This window comes from Emydura macquarii, unplaced genomic scaffold (assembly GCF_026122565.2).
Source record: "Emydura macquarii macquarii isolate MOO-44397 ecotype Brisbane River unplaced genomic scaffold, CSIRO-AGI_Emac_v2 contig_18, whole genome shotgun sequence".
NCBI lineage: Eukaryota > Metazoa > Chordata > Testudines > Chelidae > Emydura > Emydura macquarii.
The window spans coordinates 2,923,383-2,950,105 of record NW_027130155.1 but is presented as its reverse complement, the minus strand read 5'-3'; the positions used below and the strand labels follow the sequence as shown (position 1 = coordinate 2,950,105).

Sequence of the window (26,723 nt, the reverse complement as noted above, 5' to 3'; positions counted from 1 at the left end):
GGCGCCAGCAGTGCCCCTTCTACTGATGTATACGCACACCACTGCAGAGGGCACTAGAGCTGGCCTTACAGATACCACTGAGGGAGAAATCTCCGGCACTGGCGCATGTGGTGCACATATATCTGACATGGAATGGACATGAGCAACACATCTTGAAGAACAACAGTTACAGAAGGTTAGTAACCATTTATTTTTATTATTATCTAGTGTGTTTAATCTTCAATTTCTCAATCCCCCTTTAAATAGTATCCCATTCACATCTGAGGTCACAAACAAACAGGAAAAATGGAACATAATATGCCATATACTTGGAATCCATTTTTACAACCTAATATTCAAAATCAAACATTGCTTAATTTTTAGTGCTTTTCCAGGAGAATAAATTCACTCTGTATTTACCATTGTCATTTTAACTTTTTTTAACTGAGTAAAAAGAATTGCAGTATTAAAAGAAATCTTTCAGATCTCTTGTACAGAAGGTCACAGGGGAAGTGTGTAGATGTGGACCCTGAGAGTTGACTTTGGTCATGGTTTACACGGTTTACACAGCTGCATCCACTCAGAGAAAAAGCAGTTACCTACCTGTAAGTGTTGTTCCTGGAAATGTGATATAGACATATATTGCACAACCTGCCTTCCATGCTCTCTGCATTGGAATCTCTAATTCTGACGTTTGGTGTGAAGGAACTGAGGGGCTCAGGGCACTGCCGCCTGTATATAGCCACTATGGCTGTAGGGTGTGAGTGCAGCCCAATGGGTGCTATACGGCAAAGTTCTCTGGCTCTGGTGCATGGGGAGCACACACCCACATGGAATACACATCTGCATCAAATCTCGAAAAACAACAGTTATGTGTAGATAACCATTTTTTCCTCACATTTGACACCAGCTTTGGTATCACAGTATAGTGACTGGAATTTTTAAATAGTTCTTTCTCTTTTGACTTTCTGCTTTCTTAAGAAAACATAATCAAGGAGATGAAGTAAGTCTCTCTAAAGCACAAAAATGCAGATTAGAGGCTGTAATTCTAATGATTTCAAAGAGAAAAATGGCGCCCAGATATAGTTTAATCTCTGAGGTTTTTTTAGGGAAATCCACTCATCAACATTTCCATCCTCAAACATAAGGAGAATGTTGATAAGTACTGTAGAACCCTGTTTATCTCGTCAAATTGGGACCAGGGCCATATCAGATAATCAAAACTCCGGATAAACTGGAGAATGAGAAAATGGGATGCTGCAGTGCCATCTACTGACCAAAGGAGAGATCACCCTCTTCTAGCCATGGCGTCCTGGTTGTTCGGTGAATGAGGAGAGCCAGGTAAGGGAGGGTTGTATAAACGAGGTTGTACTGTAACTAGTGACTTCCTGTTAATAGATAAAACTGCAGCAGAGAGAAACTTTAAAAAATAAATAGCTGCCCACTTTGAAATCCCACCTAAAATCTCAAAGAACAAAGCTAATGAGGACAAAAAGCAATATCACTGTGAGGAAGGCAGTTCAGCAGCAGCTGTTCAGTCTCTGTGGGTTTTTATCTCCTCTCTCTAAGTATTGACACCCCTTCCCAAATGTGGAAAGTGTAGAGTCTCAGTTCATCAACACCTGCCAAAATTACTGCTTTAATACCTTCATTGAGCAAAGAAACTGCGTCATAGAAACCTCTAAAACACATGAATTTTATGTGTAAAAGGAGAAGTGTTAGGATGCTGTACAATAAATCTAATTCTAGTGACTACTGTTTTTCAAATATTTTGCTGTGAATTAATCAGCCAGTTCAAACTTGAGTATTTAAGAGCACACTGTATACGTTTTAAAAATTATATATGGCCGTATTGTGGTGTTGTAATTTTTAATACCTTACCGCTTTACACTCATGAAGGTATAGCAAATGAATCAAAAAAACTGTATGGAGCTCAGTTCCACCCTGAAGTTGGCCTTACAGTGAATGGAAAAGCGATACTGAAGAATTTCCTCTATGATATTGCTGGATGCAGTGGCACCTTCACAGTGGAAAATAGACAACTTGCATGTATTCAAGATATCAAAGAGAAAGTGGGTTCATCAAAAGTCCTAGTAAGTAGGTTTACAACAGATTTTTCAACTTCCACTGAAAGTGTAACAGTCTTATGAATAAAACTGACACTTGTAGTTATGCTGGTTACTTTAAAAAAAATTGAAAATTTTCCATGCTTTAGGGTATAAACTAGCTAGTTGTTGAGGAAGCTCATTCTCATCCACTGCACAATTAATCTGGTGCAATGTTTGGCTTTTAATTTTCCTCCAAAGCATTGGGAATAGTTTGATAGGTAGGGCTAGTAGTCTGTTCTGGTTATTGTTGCAGTGTTGTTGTAGCCATGTTGATCCCAGGATATTAGAGACACATGGTGAGTGAGGTAATATCTTTTTTATTGGACCAGCTTCTTTTGGTCCAATAAAAAGATACCACCTAACCCACCTTATTCTGATCATGGTAATTCTTATATTCAGTTCGAGTTTTCAGCTAACTGTCATCAGGGCCCAAGCATAATTTTTTCGGGCCCAGTACAAACTTGTAACATAGACCCCCTCCCACACACATACCACAATCCCTCATCCCATACATACAATTTCATGAGCTATGAATATTGTTTTCCTCATGGTAATGGAGGTTGCAGCCTGGGCTGGGTTCCCCAGGGCCTCCAGGCCCTGGTAAAGTGTACCCCCCCGCTTTCCTCCCCAACATGGGGGCCCTGACTATCATTCCTCCCACTAGATATTTGAACAAGTTTGATTTCTTTTTCCCCCCCTCTGGCCCTAACCTAGGTCTTACTCAGTGGAGGTGTGGACTCAACAGTATGTACTGCTCTCCTGAACCGGGCTTTAAACCAAGACCAAGTAATAGCTGTACACATAGATAATGGATTCATGCGCAAGAGGGAAAGTCAGTCTGTGGAGGAGGCACTCAAAAAACTTGGAATTCAAGTTAAAGGTACTGTGTTTCATGTTACTCATTTTTCATGTAAATGAGAATAGTACAGCCAGTCTTCTAATGGAAAATCCATAATCTTGCAATTAATCATAATTGTATTTTATTATCTAATGACACTGACATGTACGATTTTGAGAATTTAAATATCAAAACATAGTTGTTCCTAGTAGCCCTGAAAACGTACTATAGTTATTTAATATTTATATTAGGATAGTCCTCAGAGATCCAAATTAGGATCGAGGCCCCATTGTGCTACTCATTGTACAAACATGCATAGGAAAACACAATCCCAGACCCAAATAATTTAAAATCTAAATTTACATAAATAGAGTCTAGCTCTCAGATTAGTGCTTTCCATGGATGACTGAAAAAATGATGTCCTGAACTGAGAGATTAAACCACTTCACTAGTGGCGGATATTGAGGAACTGTGTGACAGTTGGCATCTACCTCAACCATCAGTTCCTTTTCTTCCACCAGTAAATGAGTCAGCTGCCTTTAGCAGTTGCAGTGCCTTGGTCATATGAATGAATTTTTTCTTATTGAAGAGTTTAGTTCTCTAGCTAAGTCTTATTTATTTTTTAACTTTGTAAGCCACTTTGAGTGTGTGACACCTTTCTGATTTTATATTTTTTTAATAAGCAAGTTTCCTTTTGAGGTGTGTGTTGTCCTGATGGCTTCTGGGCAGGCGCCTGCTTATTTATATTAACCTATTTTCAGAAAAGCTGGCTGGGAGGCATCCTGGGGGTTACAAGCAGTACACTGTGAGAGATCAGAAGGTGTCCCTTTTTGATCAGTAAGGTCTTGGCTTATTTCCCCCCTGAGATGCGATGGGATCGGAGGAGACAAATGATGCATGTCAAACTTAGGCAGTGAAGTATCACATCATTCTTGCCGGTTACATAAAATCGTATAATTCATTTATAGCTTTTGCATATTGATAAATCTGGCAATGAATACTATCGTGTCTAATGACTTTTTATGCTCAGATTGTCAAGGCATCTGGAAACATGGTATATGTTAGACAGGCAACACATTCAGTTAAACTCCCAGCACGGAACATTGCAAAGAGCTGTTACCTCCAACTTATCACAAGGAAAACCTTACCCAGAATAGTCTAAGCTTTGTCCATCCATGGTCCGTTGAATGTTTGACCAAAACATGTGCCTTGTCACACACTCCAAAGGTCAGTAAACTTGAACTCTGGCAGATTGCCAGAGGGAACGAGATCCACAGCTGAGGGAGACCTTTCCTTGAAATCCCTGACCTTCAGTACTGTAGATCCATGCTAGGGACTGTCAACAAACGTTCTTTAGTGATCTCAACTTTGAGAAGATTTCTGTACTAACCGGGTCCCATGTCGTGTACTACAGAATACTGTAATGCGTAGAGGGTTATTTAACTCTGGCTGTTGAAAAGATATCTGGGAAGTTATCAGTCATAGTTTACTTTGTTCATTTGCATGGTCACTTTAATTTTAATGTCTGAAGGGAAGAAAAAGTTTAGGCTAGATAATGGGGCAAAGGTTCCTAACAGTAAGAGTAATTGTATCGTGGAATAGGTTAGTAAAGGAGGTGGATGAAATACCTTCACCTCAGATAATCTTTAAATGAGTGAGTGCTTGAGTAGCTTGGTAAAATGCAGAGTAGATATGATAGATATGATCTCCAAGTAATCTTTTTCAAGAAATAAAGTTACTCTCTGCAATCCTGTTTAATATTATGTATTGGTTTTGTCAATATATTCCTTTATTTTGTGCAGTGGTAAATGCAGCCCATTCATTCTACAATGGTACAACAACTTTGCCAATCTCTGATGAAGATAGAACTCCCCGAAAAAGGATTAGTAAGACTTTAAATATGACGACAAGTCCTGAGGAAAAAAGAAAAATTATTGGTGACACCTTTGTGAAGGTAATCACTCATAATTGTTTTAGCATTTAAAAGGGACAGTGTCAATTAAATGTTTTTTCAATGTAAATCTACTCCACTGGTTGAAATATCCTCTTTCAAGAAAACCATTCTCAGGCAGTATACGCTTCATCACATCTGCTATCATGTATGTTTTGGCTGTGTGGATGTTGGAGCAGAATTAGAGCACAGGCCTTTGCAGAATGATTTCTGAAGGTCTGCCACTGATTACACTGTTATGGTCACAAACAATTGAGTAGATCTGCTATTCTTTCCACTGTACAGCTTAGTGGCCAACTCATGTGTAATGGCTAATATACATTACGCAAGCTTTAAAAATGACATACTTTTACCAAATGGCAAATGACTAAACTGGTAGTTAATGTCTTGATTTTGGTGTGTTTCTACTACTGCGTCAACTTGTAGCTACTTTAACTTTGGTTTATCATTAATGATGCAACGAGGATGTACTGTACATGGCTAGGAGCAATGTTAGTATCAGTGTTAATTCAAGTATTTTAAAAAAATATTTATTTTCATTAGTCATTCCTCTAAATACATGACAGACAAATGTGGGTAGGATTTTTGGCTTCATCCTTTCAGGAATAGTATTATCATGAGCAGTCTTCGTATTCATTAGTGTTGGTCTAAAGCAGAGGGGATTGCAGTTCACCAGTCCTTCAGAGTATGTTTGCAACATGATTTTGGATCCTTCAGGATCAATGTAAAACATTTATTTTTCCCCTTCACACTCTAGATTGCCAATGAGGTAATTGGAGAAATGAATCTGAAACCTGAAGAGGTCTTTCTTGCTCAGGGAACCCTAAGACCTGATCTCATTGAAAGTGCTTCCCTTGTTGCAAGTGGTAAAGCTGAAGTAATCAAAACTCATCACAATGACACAGAGCTGATCAGAAAGCTGCGAGAGGAGGTAAATAAAAATGAGGGTTTCACATTTTTTATTTTTGGTGTAACCCAAATCTGAAGTTAAATGTGACAAAACAGAAATAGTATATATACCTTTCTATCAGTTTAACTCTCAACACTAGGAAGGCTTTGTACAGAGCCCAGCATGTTGGGGCCCTATTTTGGTCAGGGGCTTTTGGTGCTACTGTAATATATATATATGGCTGCAATTAATTTACTCTTCATCTTTCTAGCTTCCTAGTTCTCTTAAAGTAATTTTGGTGTTTTGAGTATTAGGACAGTCCTGAATAATTGGGAAAATATTCACAAACTGTCAGTTTGATGAATTTCAGCATGAATGATTTTCTTCAGAATTTCATACCAGAAATTTTGCTTTTCATCATTCTCCCATTTTGAAAACTGTTTCCTAATAAGGGAGTAGAAACAATAGCCTGTGATTTAGGTGGAAAACTAGTTTGGATGGGTTTCCCAAACAACCTGGATCTACCACGCCTGCACCTCAGTAATCAATGGCCTGCTGGCATTCCCAGAGTTCAGTATGCTAACTTCCAAGAAGATCTGGACACTGTAAGGGAGCCTTGACGCAAGACTAGTGAATCCAACCCAGGCTTTTCCTGGCTTGTGAAAGAGAATCATGGGCAATTGGTGCCACTCAGGCCTGAAAAAACCCAACCCCTCATTCAGGAAAGGAATCTTCCCTTCTTCTTCAAACACAATGATACAAAAAACTCTGATGAAACAACCTCGTTCTAGCCCAACTATAGCCAAATGTCAAACCTTCTATTCCTAAGCAAGCTCATAGAGAAGCTAGCCGAAAGCCACTACAAGTTTATCTAATTGAAGCTAATATTCTAGACTCGCACAGTTTGGATTCAGGCCAGGACATGGAACAGAAACTGCGTTAGTGGCACTGATGGATGATCTGCTGTCAGTAGATAGAGTGCAGACATCCATTTAAATCCTCCTGGACTGCTCTGAAGCATTTGATTATGTTAACCATAAGATAGTGTTCTCGTGCCTAAGAGAGGTAGCACAGATCCAGAGTAATACACTAAAATGGCTTGATCCTTTCTGGATGGACTTGCTCATCAAGTAGAGATGGGAAACTGCACCTCCACTTCTTAGACCCCTCACTTGTAGAGTCCACAAAGAAAAGTTTTCTCTCTCACTGGTACTATAGAACATTGACATGCACTCACTAGGTGAGCTGATCAAACAACATGGATCAAGTGCTAAAAATATGCAGCTGATACACAGCGTTACCTATTCTTCACCACATATGATCACAACACTACCATCAAGATGGCCCAGGGCTTGGATGAAATCAGCTCATGGAGGAGGAACAGCTGGTTGAAGCTGAACCTGAGCAAGACAGGAAATGGTATTGGTTGGCAGAAAAAAGCATTTTGAAGAGTTTCAACCACAGTGCAGTCTTCTTTGGTTGAAGACACACACACACAATTTGTCAGTTCAGTCCATGGCTTAAAAGTGCTCCTAGATTCCTTACTGACACTAGGCAGTCTCACAGCAGCATGTTAGAGTAAATTAGAGAAACATACGTGTGTGTGTGTGTGTACGCACGTGCACATGCACATGTGCCCTTGTTTATAATTTTAAAAATATTAAAATGACTCTCCATTTCATACCAACCTAATTTCCTTCTTTGACAGGATTACTGGCCTAATGGGTAGTGGGGAAGCAATAGATGTGATATACCTTGATTTTACTTAAGCTTTTGACATAGTCCCACATGACATTTTCATAAGCAAACTAGAAGTGTGGTCTAGATGAAATTGCTATAAGTTGAGTGCACCATTAGTTAAGAGTCATAGAGTAATTATCAATCATTTGTTGTCAAACTGTGAGATTGTATCTAGTGCAGTCCTGCTGGGTTTGGTACTAGTCAATATTTTTATTAATGATGTAATAATTATTTTTATTAATGACTTGGGTAATGGAGTGGAGAGTACACTTATAAAATTTGCAGATGACACCAAGCTGGGTGCGGGGGGAGTCTGCTAGCACTTTGGAGGACACAATTTGAATTCAGAATGGAGAAAATGGAGAATTGGTCTGAATTCAACAAGATGAAATTCAGTAAAGACCAGTTCAAAGTACTTAGGAAGGAAAAATCCAATGCACAGCTACAAAACTGGCTAGGTGATAGTACTGCTGGAAGGGATCTGGAGGTTATAGTGGATCATAAATTGAATATGGGTCAACAATGTGATGCAGTTATGAAAAAGGCTAATATTCCGGGGTGTACTCAGGAGTGTTGTGTCTAAGACACGAGAAGTAATTGTCCCTCTCTACTCAGCATTGGTGAGGCCTCAGCTGCAGTACAGTTTCCAGTTCTTGGCACCACACTTTAAGAAAAATTTGAGAAAGTCCAGAGGAGAGCATAAAAAATGATAAAAGGTTTAGAAAATCTGACCTATTAGGAGAGGTTAAAAAAACTGGGCATGTTTAGTCTTGAGAAAAGAAGATTAAGGGGGGACCTGATAAGTCTTCCAATACTTTAAGGGCTATTATAAAGAGGATGGTGATCAATTGTTCTCCATGTCTGCTGAAGGTAGGACAAGAAGTAATGGGCTTAATCGGCAGCAAAGATTTAAGTCAGAAATTAGGAAAACCTTTTTAACTATAAGGGCAGTTAAGCTCTGGAATAGGCTTCCAAGGGAGGTTGTGGAATCCATGTGATTGGTAGTTTTTAAAAACAGGCTGGACAAACAGCTGTCAGGGATGATGGTCTAGGTTTCCTTGGTCCTGCCATAATGCACAGGGCTGAACTTAATGACTTCTCAAGGTCCCTTCCAGTCATATATTTCTGTGATATACTCTCCTTCACCTAGGCAAAGGAAGAGCAAACAAATACGTGACAAATGTTAGTCATATTGCTTTATGCAAGACTGGAAGGTTCTCAGATACTACCATGATAAGTGCGATATAAGAACCTATAGAGAGAATAGGTAACTGACCACATGTACAGTAAATAGTTGATGTGACTGCCCATGCCCTGAAATTTTGTCTGAAGTCTTTGGTGACTAATGAATGTATTTGAAGACTTCTGGGTTGGCTTGTGAATGACTGACCCAAAAAAGCATCTACATTTGTATGCTTTATTCACATCAAATAGTTTAATCAGCTCTAGCTGGAGGCATATCAACTCTAGCAGCTGATGAAACAGTTCTGTTTTTTTTCTGTCTTCACCACAGATTTAGCTTCAAAGATTCATAGTCATCCATTTTTCCTTCTTCTTAAGCATTTTCTCAAAGCAATGTTCATACGCACTCCTTCCTTCCTGCTTCAGGTATTAATCCCCAGTACTGGCAGTTGCCCACTTTTCACAGGACTAATTTGATTAAAACAACATTATCTGTCAACAGATAGTTGGAGTTATTACTAAGGTGCAATTTGAACATGGCAACTTGAATGTAAATTACTTTATTTTCTATGTAGGGTAGAGTAATCGAGCCACTGAAGGACTTCCATAAGGATGAAGTAAGAGTGCTAGGGAGAGAACTTGGTCTCCCGGAAGAGCTTGTCTCAAGGCATCCATTCCCAGGTATGGGATTTAGGGTTAGTGTAATTCATTAAAGTCAAGGACTACAAATGGCATTAGTGTTCTTGTTCTAATAAGTTTTATATCTGATTATAAGAAAAATTCATTTCTACAGTGTTGACACAAACTTGGTATATCTACTATGCATTTATATTCAAGCAGGTTTTGTATTTTCTAGAGATGAAACTCTCCTTATAGGAGAGCCACTGTGCTGCTTATAGTGATAAAACAAATATTAGTCTGGTAGCTTTTTTTGGTATATTCTTTCTCTTTCAGCTCCATAAGCCAAAAATTCATTAACAGCAAGGTATAACTAAATACTATTTGTACCGTCCAGCTTGAAATACTAATATAAGGCATTCCTTCCTCGGAGCAATTTATCTTTTGTAGAAATGAGGGGCTATAAGAGATGGCAACAGTTCTTGATCAGACAGCCTCAGAATTGTATTGTATTATAGAAACCTGAACCCTCCTAAAAGGGATGTCATTATTTTTATAATATGCAAAGAACAAAAGTAGTCCTATAGTTCTTGCAGTACATTGTAGTTGGCAGGTGTCACAAACCAGTCTAGTAGCTGGCAGTTTGCACAGACCAGCCTATTAGTAGCACAAGCACTGCATAAAATTATGAATTAATTTAGGAGTACCACTGTCCTTGTATTACAAGAGCTGTCATTAGGGCAATTGGCGTCAAATTACAAGCAATTTTGTGTTAATCAGCTTTTAAGGCGGTTCCACTGTCAGCGTTATTCAGCAATGTGTTAGACTTGCAATTGTAACATTTTTCTCAAATCACAGCTTTTGCATACAAGTTGTATAACAAGAGGAGGCAGTGGGGACTGTCTAATCACTGCTGTGATCAGAATCCTTTCTCTTTCTTGGTAGCAAAATGTCAGTTACTAGCCACCACCTGATACAACCATACAATTGTAGGTTAACAATGTCTGAGTGCACAAGTTACGTAACAGAAGCGCAGCTTCAGAACAGATTTTCTACAATCTTGGTAGAAATTTTGTTAAGTTAACTAGTACTGTAGGCATAGTAACAAAGTGAGCAAACTGTACGTAGTGATAAAGCTGTCTCTTCCGAGAATCTTATAATACATTTTAAACGTGACAGTTCACTCGCACATTCTTTACTGTAATGCTGTTCTCACTTTTCATTTCAGGTCCTGGCCTAGCAATCAGAGTAATATGTGCTGAAGAACCTTACGTTTGCAAAGACTTCCCTGAAACTAACAACATTTTGAAAATAGTAGCAGATTTTTCTGCAAGTATTAAAAAGGTAATTAAATATTATTGGAACAGAAGAAGGTGGGTCTCATGGGAACCAATAACATGAAAGAAATATGAAAACTAATTCCTTGGTGAATTATGGTGAGATTTATAGTATAATAAAATGTAACTGTTGCAAGTAGTATTGCTGCATTGTTTGAGAACTGCTGTTTGGTAGTTAATCTATGTGAACTTGAAGATTTTCTGTGTAGACAGATAGCATGGTTGGTGCTATAACAAAATTGCATTTAAATGTTTAAGTCTTTTTAGAAAAAGAAAAAAGTTGATTGTGTGCTACTTTACAGCAGCAGAATGAGTTGTTTAACTAGTACAATCTAAAAATTACTATGCTAAGATGACTTTGGAGTCTGTTTCCAGTCATATGCTATTGGCAAAAATTAGCTGTTGCTCCCCAAAATAGTTGTAATCTTCCAGGTTTGCCTGCATGAACTGTCATTGGGCAGCTAGATTGTAATGTGAGAAATAATGTGTGAGATGTCATAAGCAGGAACTCTGAGCACTAGAGTAAATTGGTAGCGTATCATTTCCGTCCCTTTGCAGCCATTACCATAACAGTAACCTCAGCTGCATGTTTCTGTCTAGCTGAAAAAGGCTACAAATTAGCTAGCAGGAGTTACACTAAGAGCAATGTGTTCATCACACCTGTCCATAAATTGCCAAAGGATCACCTGAGCATGTGATACTCATGATCATCAGTGACCTAAAAAGTGGAGTTCCAAAGTTACATGGAGATCTGTTTCTTTTATGAGGATGCTGCTGTGTTGTGCATCTGGAAGAAATAGCATAAATGGAAACCTTGAATGATAGCTTTAGAGAGCAAACCTAGAAAGAAAAATAGCTTAATCTGTTTCTTCTGGAGTGCTGTGACTCAAACTTTGCTAAGTGTGGTATGCATTCTGGTTACCAGAACAGAGGCTCATAGACTGTACTGCTCCTCATAATGCTTAAACTTTGTTAAATGAAAGCCATGCTGCAAATAGCTCTACACTGAATAAAGCTGTCATAAATGTAGAATAAACATAAATAATTGGCTGTGTGATCATTTATAAGTTTTATCTGAATTCATAATTTTTATAAAAAAGACACAAAGTGATTTTCTGCTCCCTGGCACAGCCACACACTCTGTTACAAAGGGTCAAAGCATGCACAACTGAAGAGGACCAGGAGAAGCTGATGCAGATCACAAGCCTACATTCACTGAATGCCTTCTTGCTGCCAATCAAAAATGTGGGAGTGCAGGTTAGTGGAGTGCTGTTGTAGAGGTGTTGAAGGTTGCTCATGCTGAATACAGAAGGCTGCAATATAGTGTAATCAATAATTAATGCTGTAAGAATAAAAATGAAAATACCATGGCCCAAGAAAAGAAAATTAAAGAAATGTGCAAGATATATCACTTCAATTTTTAACTTATTTTTGTTGGTGTGTGGGCCTTCAGGTAATCTTAGGTCCTCAGAAAGATTATCCAGGCCTTACAAAAGTGACTATACAGCAGTCTGAGGTCCTTAAGATTAAATAACACCCATCAGATAATGTGCCAAAAGATTCAGACTGCCCATCCAACCCATTTGATGTGCTCATTGTAGTTAAAAAGAACACCAAAAAACAAGAGCACAGCACTAAACAGCTTACCTTTATTTAAAACATTTTTGTGAAAATAAAATTCATATTGTGGACAATCTGAATCAAATACAATGTTGAAAGCTCCAAAATATAATTTATCAAGTTTTTTACGTGAATCTGCAAGGGTTCTCTTGACATTGATTTTGGCTGGGGTGGTGGTGCTGGCATCTCATCCATTTTAATTAGTTTTATTGGGATCAAATCCACAAGGTTCAGTGTCTTGGTAGTTTGATTTAAATGGAAGTGTTTTCTTCATTTGCATTAGGATAGCAGTTATGGATATCCTTGCAAGTGCTCTCCTAATGACAAGCAGTTTTTAAAAATAAGGTTTTTTATTTAAATTAATTTTTACTTATTACCAAAATGGAAGAAACTTGAACTTTTAAAATAAGTGTTAAAGGCCAGTGTTATCATCTGTTTAAATTAGACAAGTTGACACTGAAATATCTTTAAAATTCTTTGTAGAGTATCACAGTTTTGCTGAGTATTTGATATTTAAGATTACTGTTCAGAAGCCCTTACAATATCCAGGTATTACAAGGCAAATTAAAGACCTACGGTCAAGTTCTGCCCTCAGCTACATCCAGGCAGTCACATTGACTTCAGGGGGCTTATAACTGTTAGTCAAATGTTGATTTGTTGATTAAAATTTAGATCTCTAACTTGATTTTGAACATCTACAAAATAAATAGGAAAGTACCTTATATTACTTTATAGGTTTGTTTAAGAGATATGAGGTGTTCACTTTTTGTTACTTTCCAGGGTGACTGTCGCTCATATAGCTATGTATGTGGGATCTCCAGTAAAGATGCTCCACACTGGGAGTCTCTTATGTTCCTAGCCAGGCTCATACCACGCATGTGCCACAACATAAACAGGTATATATTCTCAGTTTGGTATGTAGTTACCTTTGTTTTTGGCAATCTGTTTACTAATAATTCTTGTGCATAGAAATTAGACTAAAGATTAGTAGCTGAGAACTGAAAGTAGCTAGTATAACTACATTTTCCTCTAAATGTTATGGCCTTCATAAAAAGTACTTTGAGATTTATTTGTAACCACTGCCTAATGAATTTTGATGTGAGTTATTCCAAAAATGCACAGACTTGAAATTCTCATCAATGGGTTTTCTCCCCTTGTGATGATCACTTGATAAGACAAAATATAGTAACACTTGTACAACACCCCATTCTTCTAGGCAATCTCATGTCTTGCTCAGCTGCTCCAATCAATAGACATATTGGAATGGGATTTAGAAAATCTCTGAGTAGTCCTAACTCATCTGTCATTGAAGTCACTTGTAAAACTCCCATTGATTTAAATAGGACCAGTGTTAGGCCAGCACTAAGCAATCTGAATAATCCAACTTGTTCCTCCTTTTGTTAGAAAACTACCTCTGTTAAACAGCAAATTTTCCTAGCCCTTTGAGTGTCTCAAGACATGTTTCTTTGTATATTATGAAACATTAAATCAATGGTAAATAGATGGAATTCATCAGAAAGCGCCTGTGGAAGACCTAGGTGCACATTACTATAGAAATCTATACAAGACAATATAGCAGTTCTGCCATTCAAGCTAAAAGTTGAAATAGTTGTGGTTGAAAGGAAAAAATGTCCTTTGGTTCCCCTCCCGTATGTTGCAATGTAATTAAGCTGGTAGCACTGCTATAGCACTGCTATTAATGTTGCACGTCACTTCCTATTACAAGATCCTGTTTTCAGTTTCTTATAACTTTAGCTGTTCAGGATGGAATTTTCCATGCCAGGTTTCTGTCTCAAGCTGACTTTGAAATCTTCAGCCAACATGGTTCACCTATTTCCAAGAATGAGGCTAGGGAAAAATATGGTTTGTCCATATTACATTCTGGTGACCTCTACTTTGAAAAGCTCTAGCACACCCATGCTTTGGAGCAAGGATTTGATATTCGGCAGATGTTTGGCGTTTGAGTCAGGATGTGCCTTTTTGCCATTCTGGTGAAAATCTGCCCAAGTCTGGCCTTTGAAAAATCACAGCTTGCATATGGTCAGCTCAAATCTGTGAAAATTCCATCCTCACTGAGCATGCTTGAGCCTCTTGCAGCTCCTCCTTGTACTGAACACACTATGCACGGGCTTGCTGTAGCCCAGAGTTACAGGGGCAAAGCTTGATTTTTCCCTGTAATGTCTGTTCCTTGCTGATGTGGGGCCAGGCACTGGAACTGAGAGCAGAGAACCTATCTCCCCAGTGCTCTCAATGATCCTCCTATTAGCATCCAGGCAGTGTGGAGGTAGAAGCCGTTTGATTCAAATGCAGAGGGAACAAGAGCTGGATCAGGGATGAGGAAACGAGTAGATTGGGATAAAGTTTGGTGAGACTGGGGCTGGAGGAGGAGGGAGAAACTGACAGACTGGGTTGGCAGGAGACTGAATGCTGTGTGGGGAAGGCTGAGTCTAATTGGACAAGGAGACTGGGAGATGGGGGGAGACTAGGATGGGAATCTGGTGAGAGAAATGAGGGGGGCTAAGAGCCAGTTTGTGAGGGGAAGAAACTGAGTTTGGTGAGCAGCTGTGGGGAGACTGAGACTAGGAATCAGTAACGGGATGGGGAGGAGACAGCTCTGACCAGGAGCTAGAGCGTGTGTGGAAAGTGGGGAGTGGTGGAGCAAAGAGACTGGGACAAAGAGCAGGGAGGTAGGAGACTAAAGAGAGGGGGAGGTGCGTGTGCGGGATACTGGGACTGAGAGCTGGTGCGCATGGTGGGGAGACAAGTCAGATGAGAAGTCCTGGGTGAGGGAACTGGGATTGGTGGAACAAGGAGTTCAGGTGGGAGGGGGAGATCTTGGGCTTTCTGGGAAAGGAGATTGGAACAAGGTGTGTGGAGGAGAAACTGGGTCTCAGACAGCAACCCCAGTGGAGGAGTCTAGGGCTGGCTGGGCAAGGAGACTGGGTCTTGGGTGAGATGCCTGAGGAATAAAACTGGGACTAGGTAAGACAGGGAGAATCGGATTGTGACAAGGATCCAAGGCTGGGGAAGAGAGGGGACTATGCAGAGAATGAACCTGCTCCAGGGGTGAACCTGAGTGATGCAGCGAGGGAGGCTGTAGTTTGTAGGATCCCTGCCTCACTTGTTGCATGGTAGATAGTAAGTGAGGCAGGAGGTTGAAGGAAGAGAAAGGACTGTCTCAGGGTTAAGGCAATTGAATGTGGATCTGGAAAACTGGAATTTATCCCTACCTAAGTCACAGAGTTCCTGCATGATGCTGAGTAAGCCCTGGTCTACACTTACCTGGAGATTCGGTAGCAGTCGACGGGAGTTACGCTTGCGTAACTCCCGTCGACTGCTGTGCTTCCCTTCTGCGTGCCGTCTTCTCTGCACTGCGCCGACGGGAACTGTGTTCCCGTCGATGCAGCGCTACGCCACTTGAGGGGGTGGTTTACAAGTGTCGACTTCCTGATCGATTGAGTGGGTCTACATTGACCGCTCAGTCAATCCAGAAAGATCGATCTCATGGCGGTGACTTTGCTGCCGTCAGTATAGACATACCCTTAATCACATAAACAAAGCTTTTCACAGTGGATCACTAATTTTTTTCTCACTTTTTTTTCTCACTGTTGCCCAGCTTGATACTCTTGGGTCTGATGTGCAGAAGTGCTGAGCACTCTCAGCAGCAACTGAAGTCTATGGGAACTGTGCTTTGAACATCTTACGTACTCTTAAAAAAAATCAAGTCCAGGGCATCTCAAATCAGGGACACAAAACTGGTGTAAATTTTTTACCTTAATCTCTCTGTGCCTCAGTTGCATCTGTAAAATGGGGATAATATCTTATCACACAGGAGTGTTGTGAAGATAAATTTAGTATTTGTAAAGCACTCAAATACTGTAGTGATGAGCACTATAAAAAGAGGAAATTAATAATTCTATATTAAGATTTGAATAGTCTGTCACAAAAAGGCAGAAAGCCACACACCAAACTACAAGAAGAAAACACAATATGTGCGCTGAATGAGGCAGGATTCCTGTGGAAAAATAGTCTTAATGACATGATTACATACTAACTCATAATGTTTATACACAGAAGCAACCTTAATTCTGGCACTTCCTAACTTTTGAGAGCTTGACTTACAAATTTAATAATGTTTCTTTAACATACTTTTTTGTGTGTAATATTATTCTATTATAGGCTGCATACTTGCATGTTACTGTTCTTTTCATTCTATTTTGTTATGTCTTTGGGTGTGGTGTGGTGCCCATGCATGATTCTCAAACTTTCTTCTTTGTGTTTATAGGGTCTTTAAAGGGAGAGGAGGAAATTTACTTTTGAATAGTGTATCAAAATAGTGTTCCAACCTCATAATTTCACAGATTTAATTCTATAACCAAAAAACAGAATTGAGGGAATGCATGCTTGCCCATATTTTGAGCTTATTTGGACACAAGTGTGTTTGCATTTTATTTATTTATGGCCTCCAGTTCATTCACATTCACATTGGCATGCATGGCTACTTAGGTCTACATGTGCATTCAGACAAAGCATGTTTAAAAATTTAGAACAAAAATTAGAAATTTCTGTTAGCTAATTTAGCTCTGAAGTTTGGAACTGTCCCATGAGGAAAGATTATTGCTGTTTGAATTTCTGAACTAACCTAGTCATAAATATAGACTCTTGTTTGAGGGTTTGTTTGGCTTTTTTTTGACTTTTCAAGTCTCAGTTTGTTATGGCAGATTTATGTTTAGTACTTCTCTGCTAGACAATGTTAGGCAGGTCAAAGACATAATCCCTTTAAATGTCAGAGTTTACAGTTTTAAACTATAACATATGCTAAAGGTGTATTAATTTGTGTTGTCCATCAGTCTTTATCTTGTATTTCACCTAACTCTACAGCAAGGAGGAAAAAATAATCCATTGCAAGTCCTAACTTGCATAGTTTACCACTGAAATTTAAATTGTCACATACATTGTAAGGAGGTATCTTTATAAACTGTGGTAATGCAGTCTCCCATTTCTTACAGGAGCTTTGTTTACTGAGGGATTTGCTGTTTAATTGAACAGTATGTAGTAACAAGTTTCTTCTCCATTCATGAATCTGAACAGCTTCATGTTATTTTTTTTGGTACGGTACAAAGAAAGTACAGTTAGATAAAAAAGATGGCACTGGAGTGAATCCATAGTCTGAATTCAGAAGATTAATTGTTAATATAATAAACCACTGAAAATTTATAAATAGCGATAAAGCCATGTATTCACAGTAGGGTGTTATTTCTCAAACTGTGAGGTTAGCCTCCTTAAGGAGGCTTTGATCTCTTCTAAAGGAGATTCCAGGAGAAGCAGAAAGAATGCATATGTAAAATTCTTATTAAATATTATTGGAACAGTATGAATTTTCACTGTCATCAATGGAAAAGTGAAAAACATCCTCAGTAACATGAATGAATGGGCATTTTTGTTGAGTTAAAAGGAAAAAAACAAGCCTAGAGCTATTGGCACTGTATATAAGAAATCAAAATAAATAAAAGCAAATATATTTAGAGTGCCAAAAATAACAAACAAAAGGCAGATGAGGTTTGCAGAATGACAGAGTTTACAGTCCTGTTGAACTGTCTTGTATTTATTTTTAAACTCAAGATAGTGGATAAGGGCCAAGGTTAAAATTTCATACTCTTGATAGTTTCTTGGTCTCGTTCTTTAGTGCAAAACTAATGATGCAGTCTCCAAGCAACCTGTCTTGTCCTTTAGACATAAAATATATTTCTTTACAATCTACTTCATTTTTCTAGAGTGGTCTATGTGTTCGGTCCATCAGTCAAAGAACCTCCTATGGATGTAACACCCACTTTCCTGACAACAGGAGTCCTCAGCACTTTACGCCAAGCTGATTTTGAGGCTCATAATATTCTCAGGGAGTCTGGTAAGTGTTTGGCCTGGATACATTAGCTTGTGCTTGTCACAAAATGCTTGAATTCCTAAATCCATATGTAGTTACAGATGTAGAGCCAGATTATCCAATAATTGTGCTGTGTATCTTCAAAAAATCACTTTTTAATGTGATAGCCGACTTATAATCCTGAGAGGAATGGCATGAATCACTAGATCTTGTCCAAATAGAGTGAAATTTAGAGAGTCTTTAACAGTATTACTCTACAGAAATCACATCAGAAAGTAATTTTTTGGCAGTACATAATGGTTGATTATGAATTCATCCTTTGTTTGTCTGGTTTCAGTTTTCTCATCTAGCACTTTCCATATCTCTATGGAATTGTGGGTATGCATCATGATGTTGTGAAATTACAGATAATGTTCTTACCTTTTTCACTTGTTGTGATATTCATTCCTTAACCAAACATGGTGTTTGAGAGAGGATTTAAAATATTAAACCACGGCAACTTCTGAATAAATGCAGCCAGATCTACTAAGAGCAAACAAAATATTACTTGTCATCCAAAATTTGAGAAATTTCTTCAAGCTGATGAGCAAACAATAGTTTTTCCTACATTTGTCGTCTTTGAGGGCTTGAGAAGTGACAAATTAATGTGACGTGATGGCTCGATAGTGAAGGTAACTCCTAAAGGAGTTAAATAGAGTTTCAAATAGAAGACTTCTAAAGCAATTGCTGAGTAATGATTATAGATAGACAGGAATCATCAATGTTTACCTGGAGTAAATGAAATGTGCTAAGAAAAACGTCCAGACTTCTTCCAAAATCACACTGTTTTGTGGGAACAAGGAAGCTCCTCAGGAATAAGCCAAATTTACAGAGATGCTCACACTACCTGCAACCAAGTTTTTTTTTAATTTTAACTTTAAAATAAAAAGGCTAGACTGCATTCCTAAAAGCTACAGTTGCAAGCCTATGCACAGTAACACTTTGTAATATGTAATACTGAGAAAATGTTTCATTTCCTTTAATGTCTAAGCTACACAGAGTGAGTCTGGGAATTTGGTAATCTATAGTTTCACTTAACTTCTAATATAGCTCACTGCTCAGTTACCATCTCTCAAGCTCCCACATGTAAGTGTATGTGAGACCATTGATCAAATTCACCTAAATACTTTTTCTTCTATCATCTGCAAATCAAGATACTGAGGGATATGACTTTGAAAATGTAGACATTTTTTGTTTGCAAAATTAAAAGACTTCTGAAACCAAAAACCAATAGTAGCAAAACATAAAGGGTATAATTTTCAAAAGCACTTGCATGATTTATGCTCTTATGTCTTATTGACTTTCAGTGTTTGTCACTTTTAAAACTGAGACATGGGCTCCTAAGTCACTTAGATGTGTCTGAAAATGTTTCCCAAGGATGAATTAAGAATTAAAAGACACAATGTGACTGTAAATTATTTAAGATCATAATAATGTGATTACTCAGATTTGACAGCGTATATCTTGCTTATGTTAACATAGTTATTAAACAGATCTTATCAGTCTGATTCACTAATGGCAAGTACTTACTCAGATAATAAATTCTTGGAGGGAGGCCAATTTCAAATCCTCTCTACCCAAGGAATGTAAATATGAAAAACTGCAAAATCATCAATGAATTGATCTGAAAAAACATCACGTTTTCACAGTGAGAGATTTGAGCTCAATCCACATAGTTTATCCAAGAGATGGGTAAATGGTGACTTGGTCAGGGACAATGAGTACCTAAATGGGAAGAAGAGATATAATGGTCTCTCTTTAATCTAGCACACAAAGGCATTACAAGAACCTTAGCTGGAAGTTAAAGCTAGTTGAAACTGGAAGTAAGGTGTACATTTGTAACCACTGGAACTCCTTACCAAGCGATGAAGTGGCTTCTCATTTGTTCAAGATTGGGTGTCTTGCTAAAAGATATATCTCTTCTTCATTCAGAAGTTATTAAGGTTGTTGTAGGAATTACTAGTGGAATTCTATGGCCTGTGTTATGCAGGTCAAACTAGATAAGGACCCTTTGGTCATAGAATCTATGAATCCCAATGACAGAATGGAGAGCTTAACAATTTTTTTACATCTTTATATAGCTCTATCTCCCTGCCAATGCAGAATTGTTTCCTACTCTTTGTTTTCTAGTGTTTTATTCAGTCTAGTCCTAAATGTTGTTCTTTGAGTGATGGTCCCTATTTTTATTTCACTGTGGGTACACATGTGCTCCATGGGATTCAGATCAGAAGAATTTTGCTAGCAGTTTCTGTTTGTCCATGCCTGTGCTCATCACCTTGCGCTCTGGACTGAGGATATAAGGGGTGGTGCAGCGTCCTCTGTTCCTTTCTACTACCTCATGGTCTGAGACAGAACTGTTCAGTTTCCACAGTTAGTCTTTCAGTGTTTACCTGTAAATAGTGTAAATAGATTTGATATATTTAGATAGCTTTTAGTGTTTAGCTATTTAGATTACGGAATTGGGGTGTCCTCCCTCTCAGCCCCATGTAGCAACTATTATGCCTAAGATCCCAGGTTACAAGAATTGCATTTCCTGTTCATGGGCTTTCCTAGTCAGAGACAACCATCAGAAATGGCTCTACTACCTAAGAGAAGCTCATGTCTCTTTGAATTGCGCTATTTGCCAGTCCTTTCCCAGCTGAACTCACCAAGTGTTTGATGTAGGAAATTTCATATGAATTACGTAATAAGGCCCCAATCTGACCCTAGCAGGTAGCCCTCCCTGTACAACGGGTGGAGGCATCTAGAAGTGTTTTTCCTAGTATGTTAACCTCTGATACAGGGGTTGATCAGAGCCAAGGGAACCTCCTCACAGGCACCAGGAGGGTAGGAAATCTTTTAATAAAGGAAGAGAGAAATCCTCTTCCAAAAGGAAGACTTCTTCCCTAGCACCATCTAAGCCTGGTGAGACTCTGCACCCTGGAATGGGAGGCACGGAAGCTCATAAGGGGCATGGTACTGACCTACAGGCTCCGAAGAGGAAGACTGCCTTCAAATCAGTACTGACAACAGGAGCAGGACTTCCCTTGTACTGACCAAGGATAAACATCCAGAGCCCCTGCATCAGTGGTCCCATTGCATTCTGATAAAGAGGCATCAACATCCCCGGGCCTGGCTAGACCAACTCTTATTATACAGAGGAATAGAGGTCTGCACCCTCATGAGTCTGGACACACATACACTATTCCTGAGGAAATTGTCATCTTGGATCCAGATGCTCCCCTACCTGGTCCTTGCAAGATAGATCCTAATACCATCGGTCCAGGAATGGCACAAGAGAGAAAGCTGCACTCCTGTATCATCCACCAACTGGTGATCCATGGTACCTATGGCACCACCCTTAGAGTTTGAGCCTACATTTTCCTCAGGAATCAAATATTACTTTGGGAGTATTGTCTCCCCCACCAGGACAGGATGTTAGCACAGAGAGAGGGTCCAGAGTCTCCTGGGCTTCCTTGTGGCCTTATAAAACAGGATACCCTCTTCGTGACAGGTGCCTTATGCCATGAGAATCTCCCCAACAGACATTTGATCCCTCTCATTGATCTTACTGGGGTCATGGGATCCATACGTGCATTATCCTGAATCTGTACATTCCCATCAGGAGTCACATCATCTCTCCCCCTCTGCCCCCAACCCCAGAGGCACCTCAACTTTAAGAACCACTGGAAGAAGAAGAACTGGAACTAACAGCACCCCTGGTTCCAACTGGAACATCATAGTCATCCCCTGATGAGGCAGTTGTGCCAGCCTCCCTTCTCCGCCTGATGATTTCAGGCAGTTTCAAGACCTATAGGAGGATTGCATTACACCCTCCAGATTCCCCTGGAGGAAATGCAAGAGACATCTCACAAACTTTTGGACATTCTATAGAGTGCAGGTCCATTAATGAGGCCATCTTAGAGCCCACTAAGATTGTCTGGTGTAGCTAATCACTTTATATAATCATCTAATTGTGTTACCTGTTGTTTTGGTTAATTCATATGCAGTGTATGTGTGATGAATAGATTTAAGTTGTAGGTATAGGAATAAGTAGGATAGCATTACAGGGGTATAGGGTTGACAAGCATTTGAGTGATGAGTATGTATGAGGGATATAAGCAAAATAAGGCCTGTAACATTTCAGCTTAACCACATTAGGCATCTGACTTTATAATCTTATATATGATTAAAGGTTTCTTTAATCAATTGCCTTCCCCAAGGTCAGGGTTTACACCTACTTCAGTCTGTGTGTTAAGCCCCCAAAATCAACTACAGTAGAAAGGTTATCAATAGAAGTGGGACCGCACAGTGCACAACAGAGACTACATGGTGCTCTTTCTATAATATTTATTTTTATTAACTGACCAAACAATCCACATTCTGCAATTTGGTAAAAGAGACAGAGAAAACAATACAGAATGCATAATATTTGCATTACTCACACCTGCCTTGTGGAAAAACTCAAAATGTTAGTCCCCATCCTCACCATCACCAACACCACCAGTGGTCATCATCCTGGCATCTCCTCCCACTAGGGGGGCACAAGTCGGGATACAGCTTTTCTAATGAGTTATGCTGACGTCCTCTGACAGTAACAACCAGGACAGTGAGAAGACCAATGATCCTTGTACTCATTCAAAGACACAAGGGGGAACCCTCCACTCTCTGGGGATCTACATCTCCAGGAAGAAAATACCATAGGTCATAATCATACAAGCCTAGACCAACACCTCTATCCTTCTGCCACCAGAGAACCACCACCAAAACAGAAGAGACCTCAGCAGGGCAAAGGTAACACACCTCCTTCCAACCCCAAACTTCCACAAAGAAATACCTTTGATAGGAAATTTGAGAGCTGCAAACCACCCCAGATGCCACTTCCATTGGCCAAAATCCCTAACACATAACTTGGTGTTAATCAGAGTGATCTGGTTTCTAACTAATAGACATTGGTAGGAAAAATCTTCTGGTCTTGGGCACATGGCGCGCATGCATACACATGGTGTAATATACAAAGTAAATAACCTCTCTTGCAGAGCTTCCACTACTACCCTATGACTACTGTTTCACAATGCTGCTTAGAAGCTCTTCCTGATATTGAGTCTGAATTGTCCCTTCTGAAATATTTTTCAGTTACTCCTGCTAGAATGAGGAAACCCTCCCTGAGCTCACTGCCATATGTCATATTCCCTGTTCTCTGATGCTAAATAATAGGAGGAGGGGTGCTTGGATAATATCCCCAACATGCATAATGTGCACCGAAAGTCAGCCATTTGTATGAATGAATTCTGCATTCCCTGTCTAGTCATGTAAAAAGAGCTTCTACTGCATATGGCAATACTAGTAGTTTAAATGTACAGACCACACCATGAAAGTGTGATCACGATGTTCCAACATGATCCTCTGGGGGAGATCCCAAAACTATAGCTCAAAAAACTTCTTGTCCGTGTAAATACATTTCTTTGTATACTGTGTTGTCGGTCTACAGTATGAAAGTGATGCAAAGGTGTATTCCATCACCATGCACATCTTATGCATGTGGCATAGTTTGGAGTAAAATGAACGGTTTAGGGCAGTCTTGTTAATATGAAGCTTTTATCACCATTTTGCTTAAGGTTATGCTGGAAAAATCAGCCAGATGCCAGTAATTTTGACACCATTGCATTTTGACCGAGACCCCCTACAGAAACAACCATCCTGTCAGAGATCTGTGGTTATTCGAACCTTTATCACTAGTGATTTCATGACGGGCATTGCAGCAACTCCTGGCAGTGAGATCCCAGAAGAGGTAAGAGTTCCTTTTTAAAATTGATTTATTTATTTTTAATTATTTTTGGTATGACCTGGTGACCCAAGAAGATTTTCACATTGTCTGGTTTTGGGGTGATTTATAACTTAAAGCACTAAGATAACTTTTTAAATGTTATATAATTCTTGACTCCTGTTTACTATTTTGGCTTGTCAGTGTACTGTACTTAGGGGTAAAGTATAAATACATACAATTATAAATTCTTTCAGTTGGTTCAAGGAAGTGTTATGTAATCGATATAAAAAACACAGATGGTTTAGTATATTATGTGTACATTTTAATTATTCCAGTGAACACACGTAGGATCTTCATTTTAATTGCAAGCTTACATTTCTAATTTAACATCTTAAATGCATGTTTTGTGCTATAAAGCTTCATTGTCTCATAATGTTGAATAGCAACATTGTAACAAAATAGCATTGAATGTGTGGAAGAAATGCACACCTATGGAAGAAGCTGTTGTTGATTGAAAATTCCAGTGGCTTGTGGAGAGCAATATGTGTTGTAGCATTTGTCTATTAATGTACTGTACACACTAATAGGATACCTGGAACAAAATATATAATTACACTGTCAGAGCACCTCAAGCTGTGAACATTTGGCAAGCTTTCTTCGTTTGCAAGGAAATGAGACTTTTTCTTATTGGATCAACAAATTTTTATTCAATACTCACTCTGGGGCACTTCTGCTAACACTAATTAGATTTTGAACACTGGAAGGCAGAAGGCTCTCAATGGAGGATGTTTTTATCTGGAATATTCTTTCTCTGTTGTTCCTATAGAATTCATTTGTTGACCTCCAGAGCATGACTTAAAATTCATCTTTTTACTCAGGGTGTTGCTTTTGTGTGAGTGGCGATCATGTTGAGGAGTACATTTTTATACTGTGCCAATTTGTTTGAAATTATTGGCTGTAATGTTTTATGAGGCACCAAAATTTGGTATGATGGCTTCATTTTTATAAATTAAAAAAGTTTTCAAGATGTTTATTTTGTCAAGTGAAATGCTTTGTAGTTGATTCCCACTTCTTTATTGGTGTCCTAATTGTAACTGGGACGGTCAGTAAAGGTAAGGATTTTTTTTGTGTTTTCTTATTGCCGCCAATGTACTAGTAGTTGTCAGAGTCTCTGGTTGCCTTTAAACTACCATAATAAAAACTTCCTTTTAAATATTTCCATTTTTCTAGGATGCAGTTTTTCCAAAGTAAATCATGTCACAAGTACTTTTTTCCTTTTAATCATAGGTTGTGTTGAAGATGGTGACAGAGATTAAGAAGATTCCTGGCATTTCTCGGGTGATGTATGACTTGACATCAAAGCCACCAGGGACTACTGAATGGGAGTAACTAACTTTTTTTTCTATTAAAGTACTGTGTGCAGTTTAAATTATATCAGAAACCATTCCCAGTGTTGACATGCAGTACTGTGAAAAGAGTGACTGGAGCTGCTACATAACATCTGATTCCTCTCCTGGAGCATAAATCTGCAGTTAAGAGCTATGTTGGGGATAACTGTAAGTGGGGCTGAGGATTTGTACGGGTAAATAATCATGGCAGCATTGCCTGTGCGCAGACAGATTCATATTGCTTTTGCCTTTTGTCTTACTGATTCTTCCTGTTTTCATGTGTTTTATTGTTACTGTCATTTCAATGTCTCTGTTTTTGTACACTGTGTAAAAAGAGACAGTTTATTTACTTTTACCAAAATCATTGTTACAGCCTAAAAATGTAAAATGAATAATTAATGTGACCAACTGCTTTTGAACAGATTTATTATAAATAAATATTTTGCCAAATGGAGTAGTGGGTACTGTTGAGTTGTGGAATTAATGTGTATCTGTTTGCTGTGTACTGTTAAGCCTGTTCTATATTGTTGGAAGTATTAGCCCATGGCAATAACATTGAGTTCTGAAAGATTGATGCTAAAATAATATGAAATGTCCTTCCATTTTCCTTTTTCTGCTCACTCCCTCTTACATCACTTTCTCTTGACAGATTGAATATATATGTGGACAACAAACACTTACATCTAGACTTCTCATCAAGCTTCAATATACATTTAATGATGTTTGGTACAATATGTATATATATGATAAAATACAGACAAGAGTAAAATATAAGGCAGTATACATTCTGAGGACTCTGGAGCAATTGTAACAGTAGGAGTGAAGTTTGAGCAGCTCGTTGCATCAGAACCATCAGTTCTATTTAGTGCAACCTATTTGTTTTTCTCTTTTTTTTAAACTCCTACACAACAACCCTCCCCCATCCCACTGCCTGTCCCTGCACTTTTGTTTATACTTTGTAAGAGCTGACTTTAGAGAGATTTCCTTTTACAGGGGAAGTATTTGTATGAGTTGTACTGAGTTTGATTTAAGATTGTTATGCTCTTTGAGTATTGAGTTGTCATCAGAGGTGACTTAGCCAATCAGAATACAAATTACTTCAGTCATTTGTATATTGCTGTTTACTATTTAAGCAAGGGATAACTCACAAGAAGGGTTTTGGTTAACATTGGACCACCCATGCTTCTCTAGTATGTTGAGGTCAAAGGCCAAGTATTTCCAACCACCTAAGAAATTTGGGAATCTCAGATAACTGCAATCCTTGAAGTGTTGTTCTTGTAATAGCTAAAGGATCTGACCTGAGCAGCTTTACTAGATACTTGCACAGTTGGAACCTTAATTACGTATCCAGATTCAATCTTTTAATCATGTCCATTTTTGAAACTGTTGTATTTCATTCAGCTGTGA

At 38.7% G+C, this 26,723-nt stretch overlaps 1 protein-coding gene across 1 annotated transcript in view; it reads left to right on the top strand.

The window, feature by feature from the left end:
* Positions 1–25,770, top strand: part of GMPS (guanine monophosphate synthase) — a 49,148-nt gene extending 23,378 nt beyond the window's left edge. The window contains exons 6-16 of the mRNA XM_067548984.1: positions 1,879–2,072; positions 2,802–2,967; positions 4,728–4,879; positions 5,634–5,807; positions 9,263–9,368; positions 10,534–10,649; positions 11,774–11,899; positions 13,043–13,158; positions 18,037–18,167; positions 23,780–23,952; positions 25,216–25,770. Of these exons, the coding sequence (XP_067405085.1) occupies positions 1,879–2,072; positions 2,802–2,967; positions 4,728–4,879; positions 5,634–5,807; positions 9,263–9,368; positions 10,534–10,649; positions 11,774–11,899; positions 13,043–13,158; positions 18,037–18,167; positions 23,780–23,952; positions 25,216–25,317 (1,556 nt within the window). The 3' untranslated portion in view covers positions 25,318–25,770. The remainder of the gene's footprint in view (positions 1–1,878; positions 2,073–2,801; positions 2,968–4,727; positions 4,880–5,633; positions 5,808–9,262; positions 9,369–10,533; positions 10,650–11,773; positions 11,900–13,042; positions 13,159–18,036; positions 18,168–23,779; positions 23,953–25,215) is intronic.
* The last annotated feature ends 953 nt before the right edge of the window (positions 25,771–26,723 follow it).